The sequence below is a fragment of the Melospiza melodia genome, chromosome 5 (genome assembly GCF_035770615.1).
Source record: "Melospiza melodia melodia isolate bMelMel2 chromosome 5, bMelMel2.pri, whole genome shotgun sequence".
NCBI classification, from domain to species: Eukaryota; Metazoa; Chordata; class Aves; order Passeriformes; family Passerellidae; genus Melospiza; species Melospiza melodia.
This window is the reverse complement of record NC_086198.1, coordinates 30,871,688-30,890,779: the sequence shown is the minus strand read 5'-3', so window position 1 is coordinate 30,890,779 and position 19,092 is coordinate 30,871,688. Positions and strand designations below refer to the sequence as shown.

General features: G+C 40.6%; 1 protein-coding gene across 8 annotated transcripts in view; it reads left to right on the top strand.

Moving 5' to 3' along the window:
• WDFY3 (WD repeat and FYVE domain containing 3) overlaps nucleotides 1-19,092 on the top strand; it is a 152,876-nt gene that overhangs the window by 34,998 nt on the left and 98,786 nt on the right. For 6 of the 8 annotated variants that reach the window (XM_063156769.1, XM_063156767.1, XM_063156770.1 and 3 more), the window contains exons 1-2: nucleotides 2,995-3,128; nucleotides 15,703-15,913. In XM_063156769.1, the coding sequence (XP_063012839.1) occupies nucleotides 3,007-3,128; nucleotides 15,703-15,913 (333 nt within the window). In that variant the 5' untranslated portion in view covers nucleotides 2,995-3,006. Of the gene's footprint in view, nucleotides 1-2,994; nucleotides 3,129-15,702; nucleotides 15,914-19,092 lie in introns of those variants that run through there. The other 2 variants (XM_063156772.1, XM_063156773.1) reach the window with 1 other exon arrangement.

The following is a 19,092-nucleotide window of genomic DNA, read 5'->3' as shown; positions in this document are numbered from 1 at the left end:
GAAATATGGAAATGATTGCTGTCTTGGGATGGTGTCGGGGAGTCCGTCATACTGCTTTGTTTTAAATTCCCTGTGATAGAAAGGGGTGTTGTGTGCCATGCTCTTGTATACACAATGCTCTTCTCATAGTTGTCAGGTTATCATGAAAGATTCATTTCATGGCTCCCTTAGAGGTAAACACTAATATTTCACACTGGGTCAGTAATTTTTGCTCGCAGTAGATTAATGCCTAAAACTCCCTTGTCTGACATGTTCCCATCTGTGATGCCATAGTTTCTTACGGAGAAGAAGCATACTGAGGCCAAAAAAAATAAATCTCTATTTAGGTTATCTCTGTGGGGATGCTGTTCTCTGTCTCTGTGATCCCTGCTGCTGTTTTCCTGACTTCTTGGGGTATGGCTTTTTCCTTGGTATCCTAGAAAATGTTTTTCTAGTAAAACTACAAATTGAGAAGGTACACCTTAGCAGCAGAAAGTGGTGCACCAGTGTTGTAATTGGAATTGCAGGAGTGCTGTGAAGGTTTCATGCCCCATCTTCTGTCCCAAAGGGAGGGGAATATTGGAAGAGCCATTGCTGATAAGTGATAGCTTGTGAAAGGCAAGCCTTAGGCAGTCCCTTGGAAAGACTTCCAAGTCCCAGGAATTGAAACAAACTGGAGGCATGGTAAACCTAGTTTTAGAGCTTTCCCTTGTTTGATTTTCATTTCAAGTTGCCTGGGAGAAATCTCAAAAGCACATTCCTGTAGATGCAAGAATAACTGTTCAAAGTGCTGGGAGATGAAACTGATGTGCAGCAATTTTTCTAAGTGAGGAAGTAATAGTGCAGAAGTGGGCTACCACCTGCCTGTGTTGCAGTGAGAGTATAGCAGAAGTGCTGTTAACTCTTTGGTATTGTTAAAAGGTCACCTTAGGAGAAGACAGAGAAGTAAAATCAAACTACAGAAAGAAATGTACAATGAAATTGTGAAGGAATATATGGATGTATAAGAGAAGAAGCCTTTGCTTTGATTGTTGATTTCAACTACTGTTGCAATTAAATCTTAGTATTGAGTGTTTATTTGCCTAATTATTTCATGTGTCTTTGTTTGCCAGCATGTTGTTAGGTTTCACTCTGTTTATTGCATTGTGTTTGTGGTAAAAATAAACAAGAAAATAAGAGTAGTTATCCTCATTCTGTACGCTGCTTACTGTCTTAAAAGAAACACAAAGTGAGAGAAAAGGGGTAGCAACTGAAAAGTCTTCTTTTCTCTCTTGTGAGGGGCAATGTCTGTCCCCAGGTTCTTTGCATCCAGAAACAGCCAAGCACAGTGTAAGTCATTTACGTGAGGCCGTACACTTTCACAGATGCACTGCAGAAGAAAGGACTTGCATTAAATAACTACTCAGTGATTTATGTAAATGACATTACAGTGCATTTGATAGACAATTACTCTCTCTCTTTTTGTTCTCTTCTTAATGTTTTTTCCTCCAGCAAGGAAGTCTGTTTCTTTAGTGTGAGTACTGTGTGTATGCATAGGTGAATCCAAGGGAAAAATGTGAATAAACTCCATTCAGTAGTTGTGCTTTTACTGAGTGGATGCTCAAGCTCTCTTCTGGGATGAATTTGGTTGGAAAGCAGTGTCCACTATAGTAATTTGAGTATCATTCTAGGAAAATTCTTTTTAGAGAACTGCAGCTTCAATCATAATTTGTTTTCTGTACCCTTGGTTATTACTAGGGGTAGGGGCAAGTGTAGTGGTGAGACATAACGTGTGAGTTTGGATAACATAATGGATTTCATTGAAAATGCTACCACTTCTGAATAGTTTTTGTTATTGAAACAAAACACGTGGAAGTTCTAGAATATTGGAATATGAATCCCAGTATTACCGGTTAGATTGTGCCTGGGCCAGTTTGACCCTCGCTGCTGGGCCAAAGGCAGCAACTGTGGTGTATCACCCCAGAGATACCTTTAGCTTGCTGGAGATTGCAGCTGGGCACTGAAACAAGTCCAGGCTTGGTAGGAACTCCGTTTACCTCAGGAGGGAAGGCTTCAGGTGATGGTGAGGAGGAAAAGGAGACGGATTCTGCCAGAGGGTTATATCCAGAGCTTTATTCCATGGTCACAGAGGTCTGAATCACAGGCAACAGCTCCAACAGAATAATGAGCACATGGTCTGATTGCCTTTTTAAGCTCCCGGGGGAGGGGGAGAGAAGGGGCAGGTGAGCCACCAACCAGGTGGGACGGGCAGGGTCTCAGGGGAGGATGACACCTAGACAGGCCAATGACCTCTGGGCATAGGGGCATCTTTTGAACTTGACCAACCACACGATGACCTTCCTGGAATGTTAAGCCTGATTGACAGGACTCACTCAGCAAGGGGGCGAGGGGGAAGGGAGAGAGGTATAGGCACACCTGGGAAGGGACCCGGAAGTTTATAACAGGCTATTACAACACACTGCAACACTAGATTGTATGGTGCTGTGCATGAAAGTAGCATTGCAAGCTAGAATAGTAAACAGTGTTAAAAAAAGACAACAAGCCAACAAAGCCCTGAAAAGCAGAAGAGTTAATCAAGAAAATCCACATTACATCTGATCCACGCAAGGAGTGGCTCTTGCCCTTAGTTTATTTTTTCCCCTAGAATAATTAGTTCTATTGTAACCAAAATTGAAATGTATTTACTTTCCTGTGTGATAAGAGAAGCAGGAAAATGTCATCTTGCAAATTAATTTGTAAGCCATGATACATCATTCTCCTTTGCAGTGATTGCACTGCTGACCAGATGTCAGTTTACTTGAGCACACAGTTTTTCATCTTGATCCGGCGCTTGTGTGAGTTGGATTTATTCTTTGTGAAGCAGCTGTATCAGTGGCTGGGGCCTGTGCAGTGGACAAGGGCTCCCTTCCCTCGGGAGGGAGCAGCTGCTCCCCGCTCGCAGTCCCTCCCGCCTGGGCGCTGGTACGGGCGGCCCCGCGCGGGGGCTGGTGGCGCAAAGCCCGGCAGAGCCGCCTGACTGCCGCAGGGATGTTTACTGACCCGGGGCTGGCAGCACCTTGGAGGCACGGCAGCTTGCCTCCTGTCTCTAGGGTCTTACAAGGGCACCACTTGGAAACTAAGATGCTGGCGCTGAACTTCAGGAATTCAAGGTAGGATGAGACCTAAATGAATCCCAGCTGCTTTTAATTCTTTGCATGATAGTTTGCCCCCACAGACTAAAATTTAATTTCATGACTAGCACGTGTGAAGTTGTACCTCTTGTTTTCAGACTTGCTGCTATAGGAGAAGTTGAACCAAAGCTGTGATTGATCAAAGGTTTAGTCACAGTCTAGTGATATTTTTGAATAAAATGAGTAATGTACCACTGCATGATTTTCTGTGTTTAGGATGTTGGCTTTAGAGAAATAAGTTAAAAGTAGGTAGTTGACATTTATGATCCCAGCTAGAAGAAAGCAATTGATTTTAGTTTGTCACTTGGGTAGTTTTCAAAATACAACTAATATGAGCCCTGAGTGCAGTAGTTTTGCTGTGAAGCAAACTTGTTATCAAGTTATGTTACACGTGTTCTAAGAAATCTAACAACTTGGAGAAAATAATATTAAGGTAGTATTTTCCCTGTCTCTTGAGTGCTAAAGGCTTCATTTTTTCCCTTTGAATAAGAGAAACTCACTTTTGGAGGGATTTCTAGCTGTCCTATTTAATCTTGTAATACGCTGCAAACTGGTGTTGAGAAATCATTTATTCATTGTGAAATACAGCTTTTATTGCCAAACAGAGCTAGAACATGAGTAATGAAGAGAAAAACAAAAATAGTTTTGAAAGTAGTTATGGTAAATAGTAAATAAACCAACCTCTTTATCAGCAACCAAAAATGAGCAAAATAAGTATGGGTTTTCTAAAATGTTGCAGCTTTTTCCCTTTATGAGAGACACCAGCTTTAATATACAAAAATATCTATGCCCACTTTGACCATTTAATAAGTGTGCCATTGAAAAAAAAATTCACTGGAGAAATCCATTCATTTGAGTAATTAATATTGCTTTTAAAGTCTGCAGTTTCAGTCTGCTTTGTAGATTTGTGTTTTTTCTTGTTAAGTGTTTATTTTGTGGGGGTGTTTTGTCTTTCCCCTCTTTTGTTTTTTCCTGTTTAATCCTTTATCTGACACATTCTCTGCTGGAGATGGAAACCTTGTAGCTCTGATGGGCTACTTTTAAATCCAAACAGCTTAGTCCTGTCTTGGATCTGTCCCAGGCTTTCTCTGCAAGGCAGTGTTCTGGGAGCAGCAGTCTCTTGTGTTACTGAGGAGCTAGAGCTGTTTTTTGTAAGCAAAGGTCCACAATCAGCTCTTTTGTCTTTGCTCCATGTGAGGCTCCTGAGAAGTGTTTCCGTGTGCAGTCTGGTGGAGCTGGATCCAAAACCACCCTGGGAGCCTGGGATGTTAATCTAGCTCTGCCTGCAGTCCTCAGGAAGACTGAAGATGAGACTGAGAAGGTTGAATTGCTTTTATCTGCAATTTGTGACTGTAATCCCCAGAGGATCTTCTGGCACCCAACAGCGGTCAGGGAAAGGAGGAGCAGAAGAGAGGGAAGGTGAGGAGAAAAGACAATACTTTTCTCCCATTGTTACAATACTTGTTTAGTTACACAAAGCATAGCAATCTTTACTGGTTTTCCCACTGGTGGTGCCTCTTATGAGGAGCAGCTGAGGGAAGGGGGGACTGTTTAGCCTGGGGAAAAAGTGGCCTGAAGAGGATCTTACTGCTCTCTGCAACTACCTGAGAGGAAGTGCTAGTGAGATGGGTGTCAGTCTTCTATGCCAAGTAACAGGATGAGAAGAAATCACAGAATCATTAGGGTTGGAAAGGACCTCTGGAGATCATCCAGTCCAACCCTCCTACCAAGGCGGGGTCACTTGTATGTAGCAGGTGACACAGGAGCACATCCAGGTGGATTTGAAATGTCATCAGAGAAGTAGACTCCACAACCTCTGTGGGCAGCCTGTTCTAGGGCTATGCCACGCTCAGGTTGAAGAAATTCTTCCTCCATGTTGAGGTGGAACTTCTTGTGTTTTAGTTTTTGGCCATTGCTCCACATCCTGTCACTGAGCAGAGAGTCTGGTACCATTCTTTGGGCGCCCATCTTTGTGGGCGGCAATGAGATGCCCTTCAATCTTCTCTTCGCCAGACTAAACAGATCCAGCTTCCACAGTCCCTCCTCATATGAGAGGTGATCCAGATCCCTCATAGTCTTTGTGTCCTTCCTCTGTACCCTCTTCAGTAGCTTCTTGTCTTTCTTGTCCTAAGGAGCCCAGAATTGAACACAGCACTCCAGATGTGGCCTCACCAGGGCTGAGTAGAGGGGCAGGACCGCCTCCCCCATCTGTCTGATGCACCCCAGGATCCCATTGACCCAGCCATCAAATGAGTGGATATTAAGAAAAAGTTCTTCAGAGAAGGGATTATCAAGCACGGAAAGAGACTGCCCAGAGAAGGGGCTGCTCCAGTCATCCTATTTAAAAGATGTGCAGATGAGGCAGTTGGGTACATAGTTTAGTGGTGGACTTGGCAATGCTGGGTTAGACGTTGGACATGATGATCTTAAGGGTCTTTTCCAGCCTAAGTAGTCCTTTGGATCTGTACTGTACGGTATGCAGAACTTGATTCCAGTGGAGCTCAGTTGATGCCTTTGGAGCATCCTAATTTCAGGCAGTAGATAACATGTATGCAAGTATTTCTGCTGCTTTTCCATTAATGTCTGGATTGAATTGCTAATTATAAGGTCTTGGGCTGTTTTATTTTGTTTTGCACTTAGAAATACCATGAACATGCAGCTTAAAACATTGGGGTTATTCACCCTTTCTCACTTCCTTTTGCTTCAAAAATAAACAAGCATTTGTGCCCAGCCTTTAATGCTAATTTAAATGCAGATATGCTGCTGGTTTTGTTACAATTTTTCTGCTTCGATGGTAGCAGAGAGAGGAATTTTATTACATCAGCCAAACATGTGCTGGTAGGATAATTTTGTTGTTTTTCTTATCCGTGTTGTTAGAAACAAGGGTGGCTCTATGGAGACAAATTTTACAGGTAATGGGCTTCTACTTACTGCTCCTTCATATGCAAATTTCCTAAAGGCAGAAGAAATGTTTTCTTTTTGGTGTATAAATGGCTGGGTTACATGGCTACAGGAAGTTTTTGCTTTAGATTTCTGTTGAGAAGAAAACCCACTACCACCAACACCACAAATGGGGACTGTGCTCCCTTTAAAAAAGTTCGGTGGCTTTTTTAGCTAAATGTGAGAACCGTGCTTAGGGTCACTGTTGTCATTACTGAACATGTCCTGTTTGGTGCTTCTTTGCTTCCTGCATGGCCTTACTGTGAGGGTATACAGGCTCTCTCCTGTTCCAGTTTCCCTGGTTTCCTTCCCCATCTTCCCCACCGCTCCCTCCCACTCCCCATTACTTCGAAAGGTGAATAGACCAAAGCATCTTCCCTGTTCCTGATGGTGGCTCATTGTTCCACTATTGGTTCGAATGCAATAACTTTCCTAGGAAGGCTTTTTTACTTTGCTTGTTTACTGTGAATGCCAGAGCCACTCTCCAGAGCAGTGTTATTATTCCTGTGCATTTGTTGATGTCTGCATTCCAATGAAGCACACGCTTGTCTCCTCAGATTCCAGATTATTTTGCAATTTTGTTTGTTTTTCTGTGTGTCCCCTACCCTCTCATCCTCTCACCCCTTTTTTGTTTTTTAGGGGCTTCTTAGCAGAATTTTCTCTCCTGAATTCATGGTTTAGTCATTGTCATGCAGTTTGGGACTTCAACCTAAAATTTCAGTTCTGCTGTATGTCCAATGGGCTCTAACTAGTATCCTGTTTGTCCAATTAATGCAAATCAGTTTATTTAGGCCTTTTGAAAACAAAACAACTCAAAACAAGAAAACCAGCATTCAAAGATGCTCAAGTTGTTTTTCCACGGAACATGTCAAGAATTCAATTAGAAGTTGCTCTCCAAGATATTGAGGAAGCAAATAGTCTGTTTTATTTTAGTTTGAGTTTCTTAACCAGTTGTTACATATCTTTGTTGTATTCTGTGTATTTTTTCTGATGCTGCATAGGTTAGTTGGTTCATAAGCTTCTGATAAAATGTTCCAATTGATTCCTCCATTTCAGGTAATTTTGTTGAGCTCCAAATGTTTCTAAGATGTTACAACTCTGCCAGCATATGTTCAAAATTAAAATGATGTTTCAGTATTTACTTTTCCTCGATGTGTTTTTCAGCTCCAGATGTTTATAGCAGTATTGAGGTTTGCAGGATAATATGAGTTTGCTTATCCACTGTCTTGTCAACTAGCAGGTTCAAATGGGGGTCATTCCTACCTCAAATGTCCAGTTACACAGTTCCAGATTAACATTAATATGACAAATTATAGGTTCCAAAACGAATCTGCTGGGTTTATAATGTATGCATACTGGTTACACTGAAGAACAGAATTTCTGTTCCCTCAGTCCAAAACCTGTTAACTTACTAGGCATCATTTTTCTATAAATAAGTGTTTCAAAAATACATGTTGGTGAGCAATGCCTCTATTTTTGTCATGTTTTGTGTCTGCTTCAGCCAAGTTGGACTTTGCTTCTGCCTGTCAGGATTTTTGTGTTACACATATTTTTGTCTCCTCGGTTAGCATATTCTTCTGGTAAAAAATGTCCTTTGCATTCCTTGAGTAGAGGAGGAATTGTATGTCCAGAGCTAGTTCAGACTTTGTGGCACTCGGAGCTGGATTGCCAGCTTTGAGACCACACTGGAACAGGTTAGAGGAGTGGAGAAAATGTCAGTGGTATGATTGCACAAGCAGGGGCAAATGGTTTCTTGGAGCCTGGATGTCTATGAATGAACCACCTGAACGTGCTAATGCAGGTGTCTCCTTTCTCACATAATGCCTGCATAGAGCCCTGTACTTTGATCTTCGCTGTAACTGATGATTAGGGGTAATGAAACATGGCAAGATTGATTTATTTTCTGGAATGACCATTTCTCATCTCATAAAGCAGAAAGGTTTCTGTTACACATGAAGAGTTTGTTTGATCCTCAGCCCTGCAATCGCAATATATTTCTGCCATGAACAAATTATTGAAAACCTTTTTCTGGTGTAAATATTGTCTTTTTTCTCCAACCTAAGCAGATACCATGGAGCAATTTTGAGGTATGGAATTTTCCACCTTCTTTGATGGCTAGCAAACCTACACTGGTTTTCTGGAGATCAGATCTGTGTTTATATGCAGATGAGGTGGTTTAAGACTTTGCATTGAAATTCAGAGATGAAGGTGTGTAGAACCCAGCAGTCGAATATGGATTTCAGGTAGCCTTAGGATTTGTTGAAGGTATTTCTTGGTCTTGTGAAGAGATGAAAGACCATCTGTTACAGATACCTCAAAGATGAGGTTTTGTGCTCTTCCTAGCTGGATACAATATTCATTGCATGTTATTTGGCTTCTGAAAAGTGAAAATTACTCATTCAGTTCCCGTGATGTTTTTCAAAAGCTGCTTTTAAACAAGTGGTGGATTTAGCTATTCAAATGTTTACAACAGCAGATTTACCTTTTGGTTCTCAGGATTGTGTGTGATAGTTTGAGACAAAATAACAATTCATCTTTCATTTTAATTGAAAAAGATGTAAAGTGTAGAAAGGCAGACACCTTAAATCAACATGTCTCCAGTTTAAATAGCCTGTGTTTGAGCTTTCTAGCAGTTTGCTTTTTCAGCATTTTCAATTCTTTAGCTTGGTTATCAGTTTATTACTGAGCTGAGAAAATGGAAGCCCTTAAGTCTTGTTAAGGGCTTCCTTAAAGAAAAACAGGACTGAGAATTGGGTTCATGGTGATGACAGATCATAATGAGTGCTAAATAAAGATGTAGGAAGTGGAATTGTCATCATCCAGCCAAAAATCACCTTCTAGATGCAGTGTGGACAGATTTGTTCCATGTAGGAAAAGGTGGCACACATTTGCTTCCTTGTGCACTGTCTCATCTTTAATCGTAGTTCCCCTCTGTTTCATCAAGGTTTGAGTTCTGTACACCATCTCCAGATGTCTGTGGGCAATGATTGCAATCACATCCTTTGCCTCCATGTGTGAATGGGTAGTCCTTCATGCCAGCTAGCTCTTGTCCTGTGCTATTGCTCTGAACAATGATGTTGAAGCAGGCTCTTCAGTCCCAAGGGCATTCTGGATTGTGGGACTGCACTCCTGGGATCGAAGTTGTCTCTGCTTTTCTTGCACGGAGATAGCAATGAAGAAAAGTGATGCAACTTCAGCTGCAGTTTGGAGAAGTCCTACACACTATTTTCAGCTGGAGTAGGTAGGATTTAATACTTTGGATTACAGGCTTTTGTTTTGGAAATGGCAGAAGTGTTTGTAGCCTGGAAATAATTTGTTATAGTAGTGCAAGTAATTTTGGGAAATGTGGTTATTAAAGCACTAGAAAACACAGTGACAGTTGTCTTCTAGATACAAGCTTTACATGATAACTCAGGAAAAAAATAGCCTATTTGCAGAAGTCAAAAGCAGTGCTTTATTTTCTTATTTGGAAAAAATGAAGTGCAAAAAGTTGATAGAACTAAAGGTCATTTTCATTTAAGTTATCAGTAAGTAAGAAAATGTGCATTATTAGTCTTTAGCAAGACCGCTCTCCTCCATCCCAGCAGCATAGGTCAAAAGTATCACTGTTATTTAATTGTTGTCCTTTTACACTGAATATAAAACATTAACCTTCAAGAGGGTACAAACCACAGGAAATCTACTCTATCAGCACTTGCTATTATGTGTCATTATCATGAATAATTTGTGGGAAATCGAAGAAGACTGATAGTCCATGTTTTATAGCTTTATCTTTCTCAATAAACAGTTACTAAAGTTCTTCATATTTGTTGAAGCATTAGGAATTTTTGTTTTTGCAGAGATTTCAAGGCATTAAGGTCAGATTGAGTATAAGAATAGCATTTCTAATATTGCAAATAACAGAGAAATTTTATCTTTAGCTGTCATCTGACTGGAGTTCAGAGAACAGGAAAAACATGTCCTGAATAAGGATAGCAAGGCTTTTTTGTTTATTTCTTAGAGGTATTAAAGCAAAAATTAGCTGCATTGAGTTCTCAGATTTGGATACTACCCTGTGAACTGAGCCACTTCTGTAAACAGCTCTTCAACCTATGGAAACAGACCAGTATTAGTTCTTTTTTCATCTAAAAAAGCCAAGATTGTTTTTAGGTGGTAACATAAGGTTGCTCAAGAAATTCTGAATTTTTTCAGTGCAAAGGAGGGAAAAAGCCAAATCATACACACAAAAGTCATGACTTTGAAATAATAGTGTGACTTTGCAAATCCTTGCCTGCACACCTTCCTTAACTTCCTTAATGATACTTAGCAATATTTAAAAGGTGGAGTGGGAGTTGGTGGTGTTTTCATGTTGGGGAGGTTTCTTAATGAAATAGTTCCTGTTTCAGCCAGATGACTGGATACTTAACTGGAAATCATAGTATGGGAATAAGCACTTTTATTACTGGGGCAGAATATGAGGTTTACTTCAGGCTCTCTTCTACCAGGCAACATTCCCCAAAGGCATGCGTGCCAGTTCAGTCTGTCAGGGAAAGCTCATGGCGTCCTTTTCAGCAACACAGCTTGCTTGTGCATGATTTTCTTTGTGTGTGAGTAGTTGTTTTGTGTTTGGTGGCAGGGCTGGTGGGGGGGAAGGGAATGGGAGGAAGTAGTTGTGTTCCTCGCTTCCCCTCCTACTGATGGTTTTGTCTACAAAGAGAATTTTTTATTCCTGCTCAGTTCTGAGCAAAAATGGATGTGTATCTAGCCAGTAACAGCTCTTTATTGTTCCCTCTGAGGGCCAGACAATGTCCTTTTGAATAGTGCATATTGATGATCATCCTCAGAATGTTAGTACTCACTGCATGGGTAGGGAACCTGAAATTCAGGGAAGAAGTAACAGACCTAGTGGGGAGGGAACTAGCAGGTGTGGAATTTACTGATCCTGATGGACTTCTGAGATTGATTATAGGAAGAAGACTTAAATTTCATTTACCTGAGATAGTTGGGGTGGAAGCGTGTACTAGTGTCCCATTATAATCTGCAAAGAGAGAAGTTGATTCCTGTTTCGCTGCTAAGTTGCTGATGTAATAACAATATAGTGCCTGGAGAAACAGGCACTTGTGACTGTAATTACTAAGCAGTTAATTACCTAGCTGCTTATTTAAATAACATCCTTTTGGAGCTAGATGCAGAGCTTGGATTTATAATAGCTGTTGTGAAAATGAGTGTGTCTCATGCAGCTTCTGTCTACTTTTTTTTCTTCACAAATGTTTTGATAGCTGTAGTAGTATTACCCTCACATTATCATACCCTAACTCGTGCTAATGATTATGTGTGTGTGTTGTGTTTTTCTTGTAGTGTCTGTCTTTGAGCTTTGTAAGTTGTTGTTATTTTCTGTAATGTAATTTCTGATTCTCTTTTTCAACAGCTTCCACTAACAATAGAAAACACTTTAAAATATTTTGAAGGGTAGAAATTAGCTCTTACACTAACTCCTGTGAAACTTCTGGAGAATCTCATGGGTTCATCTTGTGAGATTCCCATATAAATTTAACAGGAAAGTTAAGAACCTTGGTGAATGGCTTTATATTAGAGCTGCTCAAATGGGTCAGCCTTGCTTATGCTCATGGGGAAATGTGCAGCCATCTGACAGCCTGTGGAAAAAAACAAAGGGCAGTTTTTAAAGTGAGGATGCTTATGCTATGCTTTCACTGCTTGCTTCATTTTTCCTCACATAGAGATTCTTCTGCTTCTACCACTAAGAGAAAACTGTAATGTGTATTACAAGAGCAGTAGTTTTATTGTACATGTTTGTAATCTACTCATCAAGTGTTTTATTTTAGTCTTGGTCCATACAGAACATGATACTCTGCAACTGCCATTAATTCACATTTTTAGCTCTTGTAGCTAAAATGGGTACAATAGGCTGAAATGCTTCAACCCTCCTGATAAACTACATGCCTGTCGCGGTGGGTTGCGTCATAGAACTTCCACTTGCTTAGTTTGCCTTTTCAGGATAACTTCTTCCTCAGTTTAAAAAAGCCAAACACCCAACAGCTGGAATGTCCAACTTACAGGTTCCCTATGAGGAGTGTGCCTGCTTGGACCTGCTGGGGGAAGAAACTCATCAGGGCTATGTAGTAAAGAATGTGGGGCAGCAGTGGGATGTACGTGCCAGAAGAGGCTCCTGTGCTGAGAACAGGTTTCTGTCCTTGCCACTTCCACAAAACTCTTGAGGTTTTTGGAGCTGCCCTCTAATTGCACCTGAGTGTACTGGGTGTTTAGCTCTGAGATCACAAGCTGAGAGGAGAAGGATGTCGCTTGTTGTCTCTAATGGACACAACGCAAGCAAGCAGAAAGATCGAAGCATTGCAAGAGTGAAGAATTAGCTGCTCTCCAAAGCATCTTCAAATAGACACCATATTATTAGACATGATCAGTTTTAGCATAGGAGAAGATGTGTGTTCGTTGTATGGATATTGAGGCTGTTGCAGTGCCTGTGCTGTGGGGCATATCTGTGAAAGGAAGTTGTGATGCGTTCTGATCCCTGAGGAAATGCACTGCTGGGTGTGCAGAGCAGCCTTTCAGTCCAGGTTATAGGAACCAAGGTGTAGCATCATGCTCCGAGGGATGAAGTAACAAAATACCAACCAGCTGCTCACGAAGCATCTGTTGAGAGAGGCAGGAGGCTCACTGGGGACTGTAGGAAGTGAGTGTACAGTTTAAGACTCTACTGTAATGCATGTGCAGAGCCAGGCCAAATTCAAGCTCTACAATCATTTACAAGACTGGTGTTCCTTAACTTTTGAGTTTGCTTGTCTTGATTACTGTGCAGGGTGCTTGATTGTCATGTGCTATAAACAAGCAGTTGTGAGCAGGTGAAGTGGCTGTTTTACTGAAAATACTGCAATCTTTTCATTTTTGACATTAAAGGATCTGCCAGGTCTTAATGCTGAATTCAAGTCTCATGTGATGGTTGCAACTGACTGAGGATTGTGAAGATGCTTTCACTTAGAATAGGAACACGCTTTTTTCTAGATACTTTTTGCTTATAGTAAAAAGTTTAGGTATACTGCTTTCTCTTCTGCAGGCCTAATTCTAAACAAAGAAAAGATCAGTCAAAATATTTGTACAGGACAAATAACAATACAACACTGTTCTTTCTCTGTTCTCTTTCACATGTCTAAGATTTGGGCCTAATGCTGGAGATCCCAGAGCTGACAGCTCTCTTCCCATAGATAATCTGTGCTGTGATAATCAGAGAAAATATCACTGGATTTGGACAGGCAGAAATAAATCACAGAAATTCTTTCAGCTTCTATGTACAATATATTTCAGATTACGTTGCTTGGAGCCCACACTAGCATTTTTTCTAATAAGAGAGAAACACAGTAGGAGTTTCTCTAAACTCTGGAATAATTCCAGATGTAGTATCTGCTTTGGAATTTGGTTGCTTCTGGGAAAAAAAAAAAAAGAGGTATTTAATTGGGATGACATCATCTTCCCTCCCCTCCTCTCCCCTCCTTGTGGTGGGGAATAGATGGGAGGGACCATGATTGTGTTGAGGAAGTGAGGACTATTGTAATTGTTCTCTTTGTTTGTCATCCCTTGGAGTTAACTGCCACGGTGGAGTTAAATAGACCAAAGCTGCAAATGCCATTCCAGTAGGGTCCTTTACACTGGGAAAATAGTGTGTAACATTTCTTTGGACTTCTCTGACTATACAAAACTTGTCAGATCTATAATTACAAGTGTGTGGCTGAACCAGTGTAAATTTCTGGTTTAGGTGAGTGCTTAGGCTGAATAAAGCAATAGAATTTAAAAGAAAAATTGGCCGCATGAGCAAAGTCCACAGCAGTCATGAATTTGATGACAATATGAATTTTGGGTGGGTGTATAAGTTCTCAGCATTTTGTGAATCATAAAAAGAAATTTAAAATATTGTCTTTAAAAGATTGTATTAAAAATAAGATGCAGACTTTTTTTCCTGCTGCTTAGGCAGTGAAGGTTTGGGTCTTTGAGCTCAGGTGTGGTATTCTGCTATTTAACCTGTTACAGCAAGAGAAGCATCCTCAAACTGAGGAGTTTTGGAAAAGCTATGGGTTTCTGGAGGAAACTGTGTTTTGTTTTTAGCTGCATGATTAATACTGATTTGAAGTGTTACCCGTGTTATTTCTTAGGGATGACATACTAAAAGACAACACTCATTTCTATCTAATTTTTCCCCAGTTGTGAAAAGCCAGTGCACATTTCTGGCATGGACTTACAGTTGCTGGCTTGTAACTTAGATTAGCTTTTTTGCTGACTTCTCATTTCATGAATTACAAAAATAATGGTACTAAAATGTTCATTAGCTTTAGTTCCTAATGTTTTACTATGTTTTAGTAAAATACTCTATGAATACATTTTATGAACATGTTCCAGAGAGGTATCTTTTTCTTGTGTTAGAGAGAGAAGATTTTTCTTTTATTAATGTTTCTTATTGGTAGTTAATTGCCTTCACTTTTACAAGCATAGCTCCAGTTTGTTATTGATGTTGTTTTCCTGGCTTTACCATCCAGCTGCAGTCTTTCATCACAATTTAATCTTTGGGTTGTGTCTCCAGTAGTGTCTACTTTCTCTTTGTTACTCCAATTACAGCACCTTTGGAATCACCACTTCTCCTTTTATTAATTGACCCTTCGTGGTAACCTCTCTTTTTGACAATTTAAATAATTAAGTTCTTTAAGTTTCTCACTGCAAGGCAATTTCTACTCTTGAATAATTTTTACAGCTGTTACTGACCTTTGGTTTTTCAGCTACATTTAAGCAGCGAGATCTAGGCATGGCAATTCTGTGGAGTATTTAATTGTTGGTGGTCTTTATAAATGGAGCAGAAACTGTTTTCCATGTATTCCCCTTACTCCTTCCCTAACATGACTCTGGTTGTGAGATTAGTCCCTTTTGCTGCAGTGGTTACATCTGTTTAGGGATTGATTACATCTGTTTAGGGATTGGTTACTTCTGTTTAGGGATTTGTGTGTTCTGGCCCTCACACCTCTCATACCAGGTCCTGCCTGATAGACTTCAGTCACACAGCTGGAACACTTGGTCCATGTTGTTTTGAAGACTGAGGTGTTATTCTGCAGAATCAGTAGCTGAGGGGTGAGATGAACAATAACTCCACTGGGTAACTTTGTCTCTTGCCACAGGAAAGTCAGGAAAAAAAATCTGTTTGTCTCTGTGTGATAAAGCTGATGTCTGAGAGAGTTGGAAGGTCTTGTGTGATTAGATTTTAAAGTACTGTTTTTATTCCAGAATTAATTTGAGACTATTTTGCATTATGTAGATAACACTGTTGTAAATGCTGTGGGATGTGCACCAAAGGATCATAAAAATCATCCAATAAAAAGTACCAAAGCATTTTGCAGTGTTTAAAACCTGGCCAGCCATGCTTTCTGCTGGAGAATATCGGATGTTTTGCTTTTCCAAGTTGTTGGCCTTAAATTCTCCTAATCAATGCCTGGCATATAAAATTAGCTGATGCTCTTAACTCCAGTGTGGTACTTACTGTGAGGGAGGGTGCTACGTAGGCTTTGGTGGAGTAATGCCTCAGTCTCCTGTATTCAGCAGGTTCCTTTTCCTTCCTGAGCAGGATACGAGGGAGCTTCCAGAAGTCAGCCAAGATGAATATGGTGAAGAGGATCATGGGCCGGCCCCGGCAGGAGGAGTGCAGCCCCCAGGACAACGCGCTGGGCCTGATGCATCTGCGGCGCCTCTTCACGGAGCTCTGTCATCCTCCACGGCACATGACACAGAAAGAGCAGGAAGAAAAACTCTACATGATGTTACCTGTGTTCAACAGGGTAAGCCAGGCAATTTGCAACAAGTGTTGTCTTTATTTGAATTGTTTGCTCATATTTTGTATTCCCAAGACCTTTTGGTTCTAGCACAACAGATTTTCTCCCATTGGCATCCTTTCAATTTTCTCCTTATCCTCACAGGGTTTTGTGTTAGGGGATGAACTTACCTTTGGAGATTTCCTTTTCTTATCACCTTTTCTCAAGTGCAATCCACAGATGCATGTAGCCTGACAGCTTTTCTGCAGTAGAATCAGTCATCTGATTTCCAACCTAAACTTCACAAGCAAGTTTATACCCACTTTTTTTGTGTGACAGCACTGTCCTTGAGTCTAAATAGCTCTTCTCCCTTCTTTGCATTTATTGCACTGATGCATATTTAGAGATAGCAATCATAATATGTCCTGTCAACTTGGTTTTTCTAGGCTACATGAGCTGAACAATTTTTGTTTCTCATGTGTTCTTATCACCCTTATAGGCCATTTTCTATGTATTGAGTCAATCTCCCTTCATGGACAAGGGAGATTTTGAATAAGCAATCTGTAGGGAATGTATAATGGCCACTTATACTGTGGCATTCATATTTCACTACTCTCTTGTACTTAGGCACTGAGGTTTTATTTTGAAGCAGAACTGTGGCAACTGTCACTGGAATTAATAGGAAGTAAATCCTCCTGATGTCTTATATCAGTCAGTTAACCCACCAGGTTATTGCGAATAATGATTTTGATGGTAGTTTTAGGGTCATGAAAGACCAGACATATCTAGCTTTCTGTTTTTTTCCCCACTGTGTGCTCTTACTCTTTACTTATTGGGTGATAGATTTGTCCTTGTATATGCTAGCTCAGAGAACTGGAATAATCCAAAAACTGAAAGGATGTTTTGTTGAAGGTATGGCTTATGAAGGTGTTAGACATGGAGCTGCTTGCATGCTTGTGCTGGTTTCGCTGGGATAGAGTTAATTTTCTTTATAGTAGCTTGTATGGGCTGTGTTTTGGATTTGTGCTGGAAATAATGCTGACAGTATGGGGATGCTTTAGTTGTTGCTGAGCGGTGCTTTCTCAGAGGCAAGACCTGTCTGCTCCTCACCCCACTCCACCAGTGCAGAGGCTGGGAGTGCCAATGGAACTGGGAGAAGACTCAGTGACCCCAGCTGACCCAGTGGATATCCCCCACATACGGTGTCAGGCTGAGCACAAAGCAGGGGCAAGATGAGAGGGAGGTGGAGGGGGTGTTCAAGTGATTTGTCTTTCCAAGCCACTGTTACCTATGATGGGGCCGTGCTGTCCTGGAGAATGCTGGGCACACTTGCCCATGGAAAGCGGTGAATGAATTCCTTGTTTTGCTTTGCTTGCTTGCGTGGCTTTTGCTTCCCCTATTAAACTGTATTTATCTCAACTCATGAGTTTTCTACTTTCTACCTTGCTGTTTCTCTGCCCTGTTCCACCTGAGAGCAATGGGCCAGTGTAGTGCTTAGCTGCCAGTTGAGGTTAAACTACAACAATGCTGTATAGAAAAATTAATCCTAGTCAAGACACAGTGTTACTGGGATTTTCAGTCTACTAGGTAGTGTGCTTTAGTGGATGGATTGCTTGAATGCCCTAGGTCTTATTTCTACTGGTAACCTGTTGTGTGAGTTTGGGAGAAGTAAGCTCATTTTATATGCCTCCTCTTTAATTTATCTTAGATTATATGCCTTTTAGTTATGGACTTTTTTGATTTGTTTTTTCAAATAAGCACAATAGAGTCTTAATCTTGCCTTGAGCCCGTGAAGGTTATTTTGATGCAGGTATGCTTAGAAATCTCCCTCTGGTGGTTACATGAGGCTGATGCTTCTGGAAAATAGAATGCCCCTACTTGAGCTTCTTCAGCACTTAACTCTGATGTGCAGGTGGAGAAGAATTTTTTCTTAGCCTTTGTGGTAACTACTGGCAGAAGCATTATAGCTATAGAAATTGCAGAGGTGATATTACTGGGTTTAAGTATCAATGCATGTATAGCAGTCTAAGGAAAGACTTTGATTAGACTTATAAGGTGAAAAAAAAATCCAAGTTTTAATTTCTCCGTTGTTTCTATGTTTTCTCTTTTTTGTTTTCTTTCTTAATACACATCCCCCCCTCCCTTTACACCGCTTGCTGGCTTTGTCCTAATTCTCAGCTCCTCCTCTGCACTCTGCTGAAACCCAGTTGAAGCTACTTCATGTCTCTGCACCATATGTTCTAACTGTCCTTCATTCAGCTCGTGCTGAAGCATTCTGAAAACCAAATCAGTAGCCTCAAGTTTTCTTCTAACTTTGTGAAAATCAGCTCTTGTCAAAGTAATCTCAGGTACCATTTATATTCTTGAACAGATTGTTGGTTTCTGTGATTTCTATTTGTATAAATGTGTCTTGGCTACTCTTTTCTTCAGTTTTCCTCTTTTTTGTAGTGGCTTTTCCTTCCCCAGGTTCCCCATGTCTCTAATCTTTTGCAGAATCTATCTAGTTTTGTTTATGGGCTCTTTTCTGTGAGTCCTAGAGACTCTTTTGTACCCTTCTTTACTGAAGTGAACTTGGTGTTGAAGGCACATTCTTACATGTTTACCAAATGTTTTGTTTTTCAGTCCTACTTCTGGCTGTTTTCTTCCTCTTTCCTCATTTTTCTCCCCTTCAGTTTCCTTGTTTAGTTTTAACGTTGCTGTCCTCAAGCTCTACCTTCTTTGAACTTGTGAGCTTCTTGGAGCTGTCCTTTGTGCCACAAATACAGGGTCTTGCCAGATGTTGTCACTTTAGTTTTCAGTCTCTAAAATCTGGATCATAGCTTGGTATATTGAGGAAAGCAGGTGTTGTTTCTGCTCTTTCACTTCCTTTCTTGCAGACCTTGATAACTATTATCGGTCATTGATGAACTGGGATAGTGTAACCCAAACAAAACCGGTTTTTCCTGATCAGTCAGATCTTATCCTGTCTCTGTTACAGGGTTTTTTTTTTTCCTTTCATTTCATGTAAAGGCATTCTTTTCCTGTATTCAAGAGGCTGAGCAGTTGTGATGCCATCTATTTCTACTTTTGCAGTTTACCTCTTTAGATTCCTGTTTAATGCCACCTTCTTCTTTTGATGTTCACATACAGAGTCTGCTGTGGCTTCCTCCGTTTATTTAATTTTATGTCTTCTGGAGTGTCAACTCTTGATGGTACAGATTGTTTTG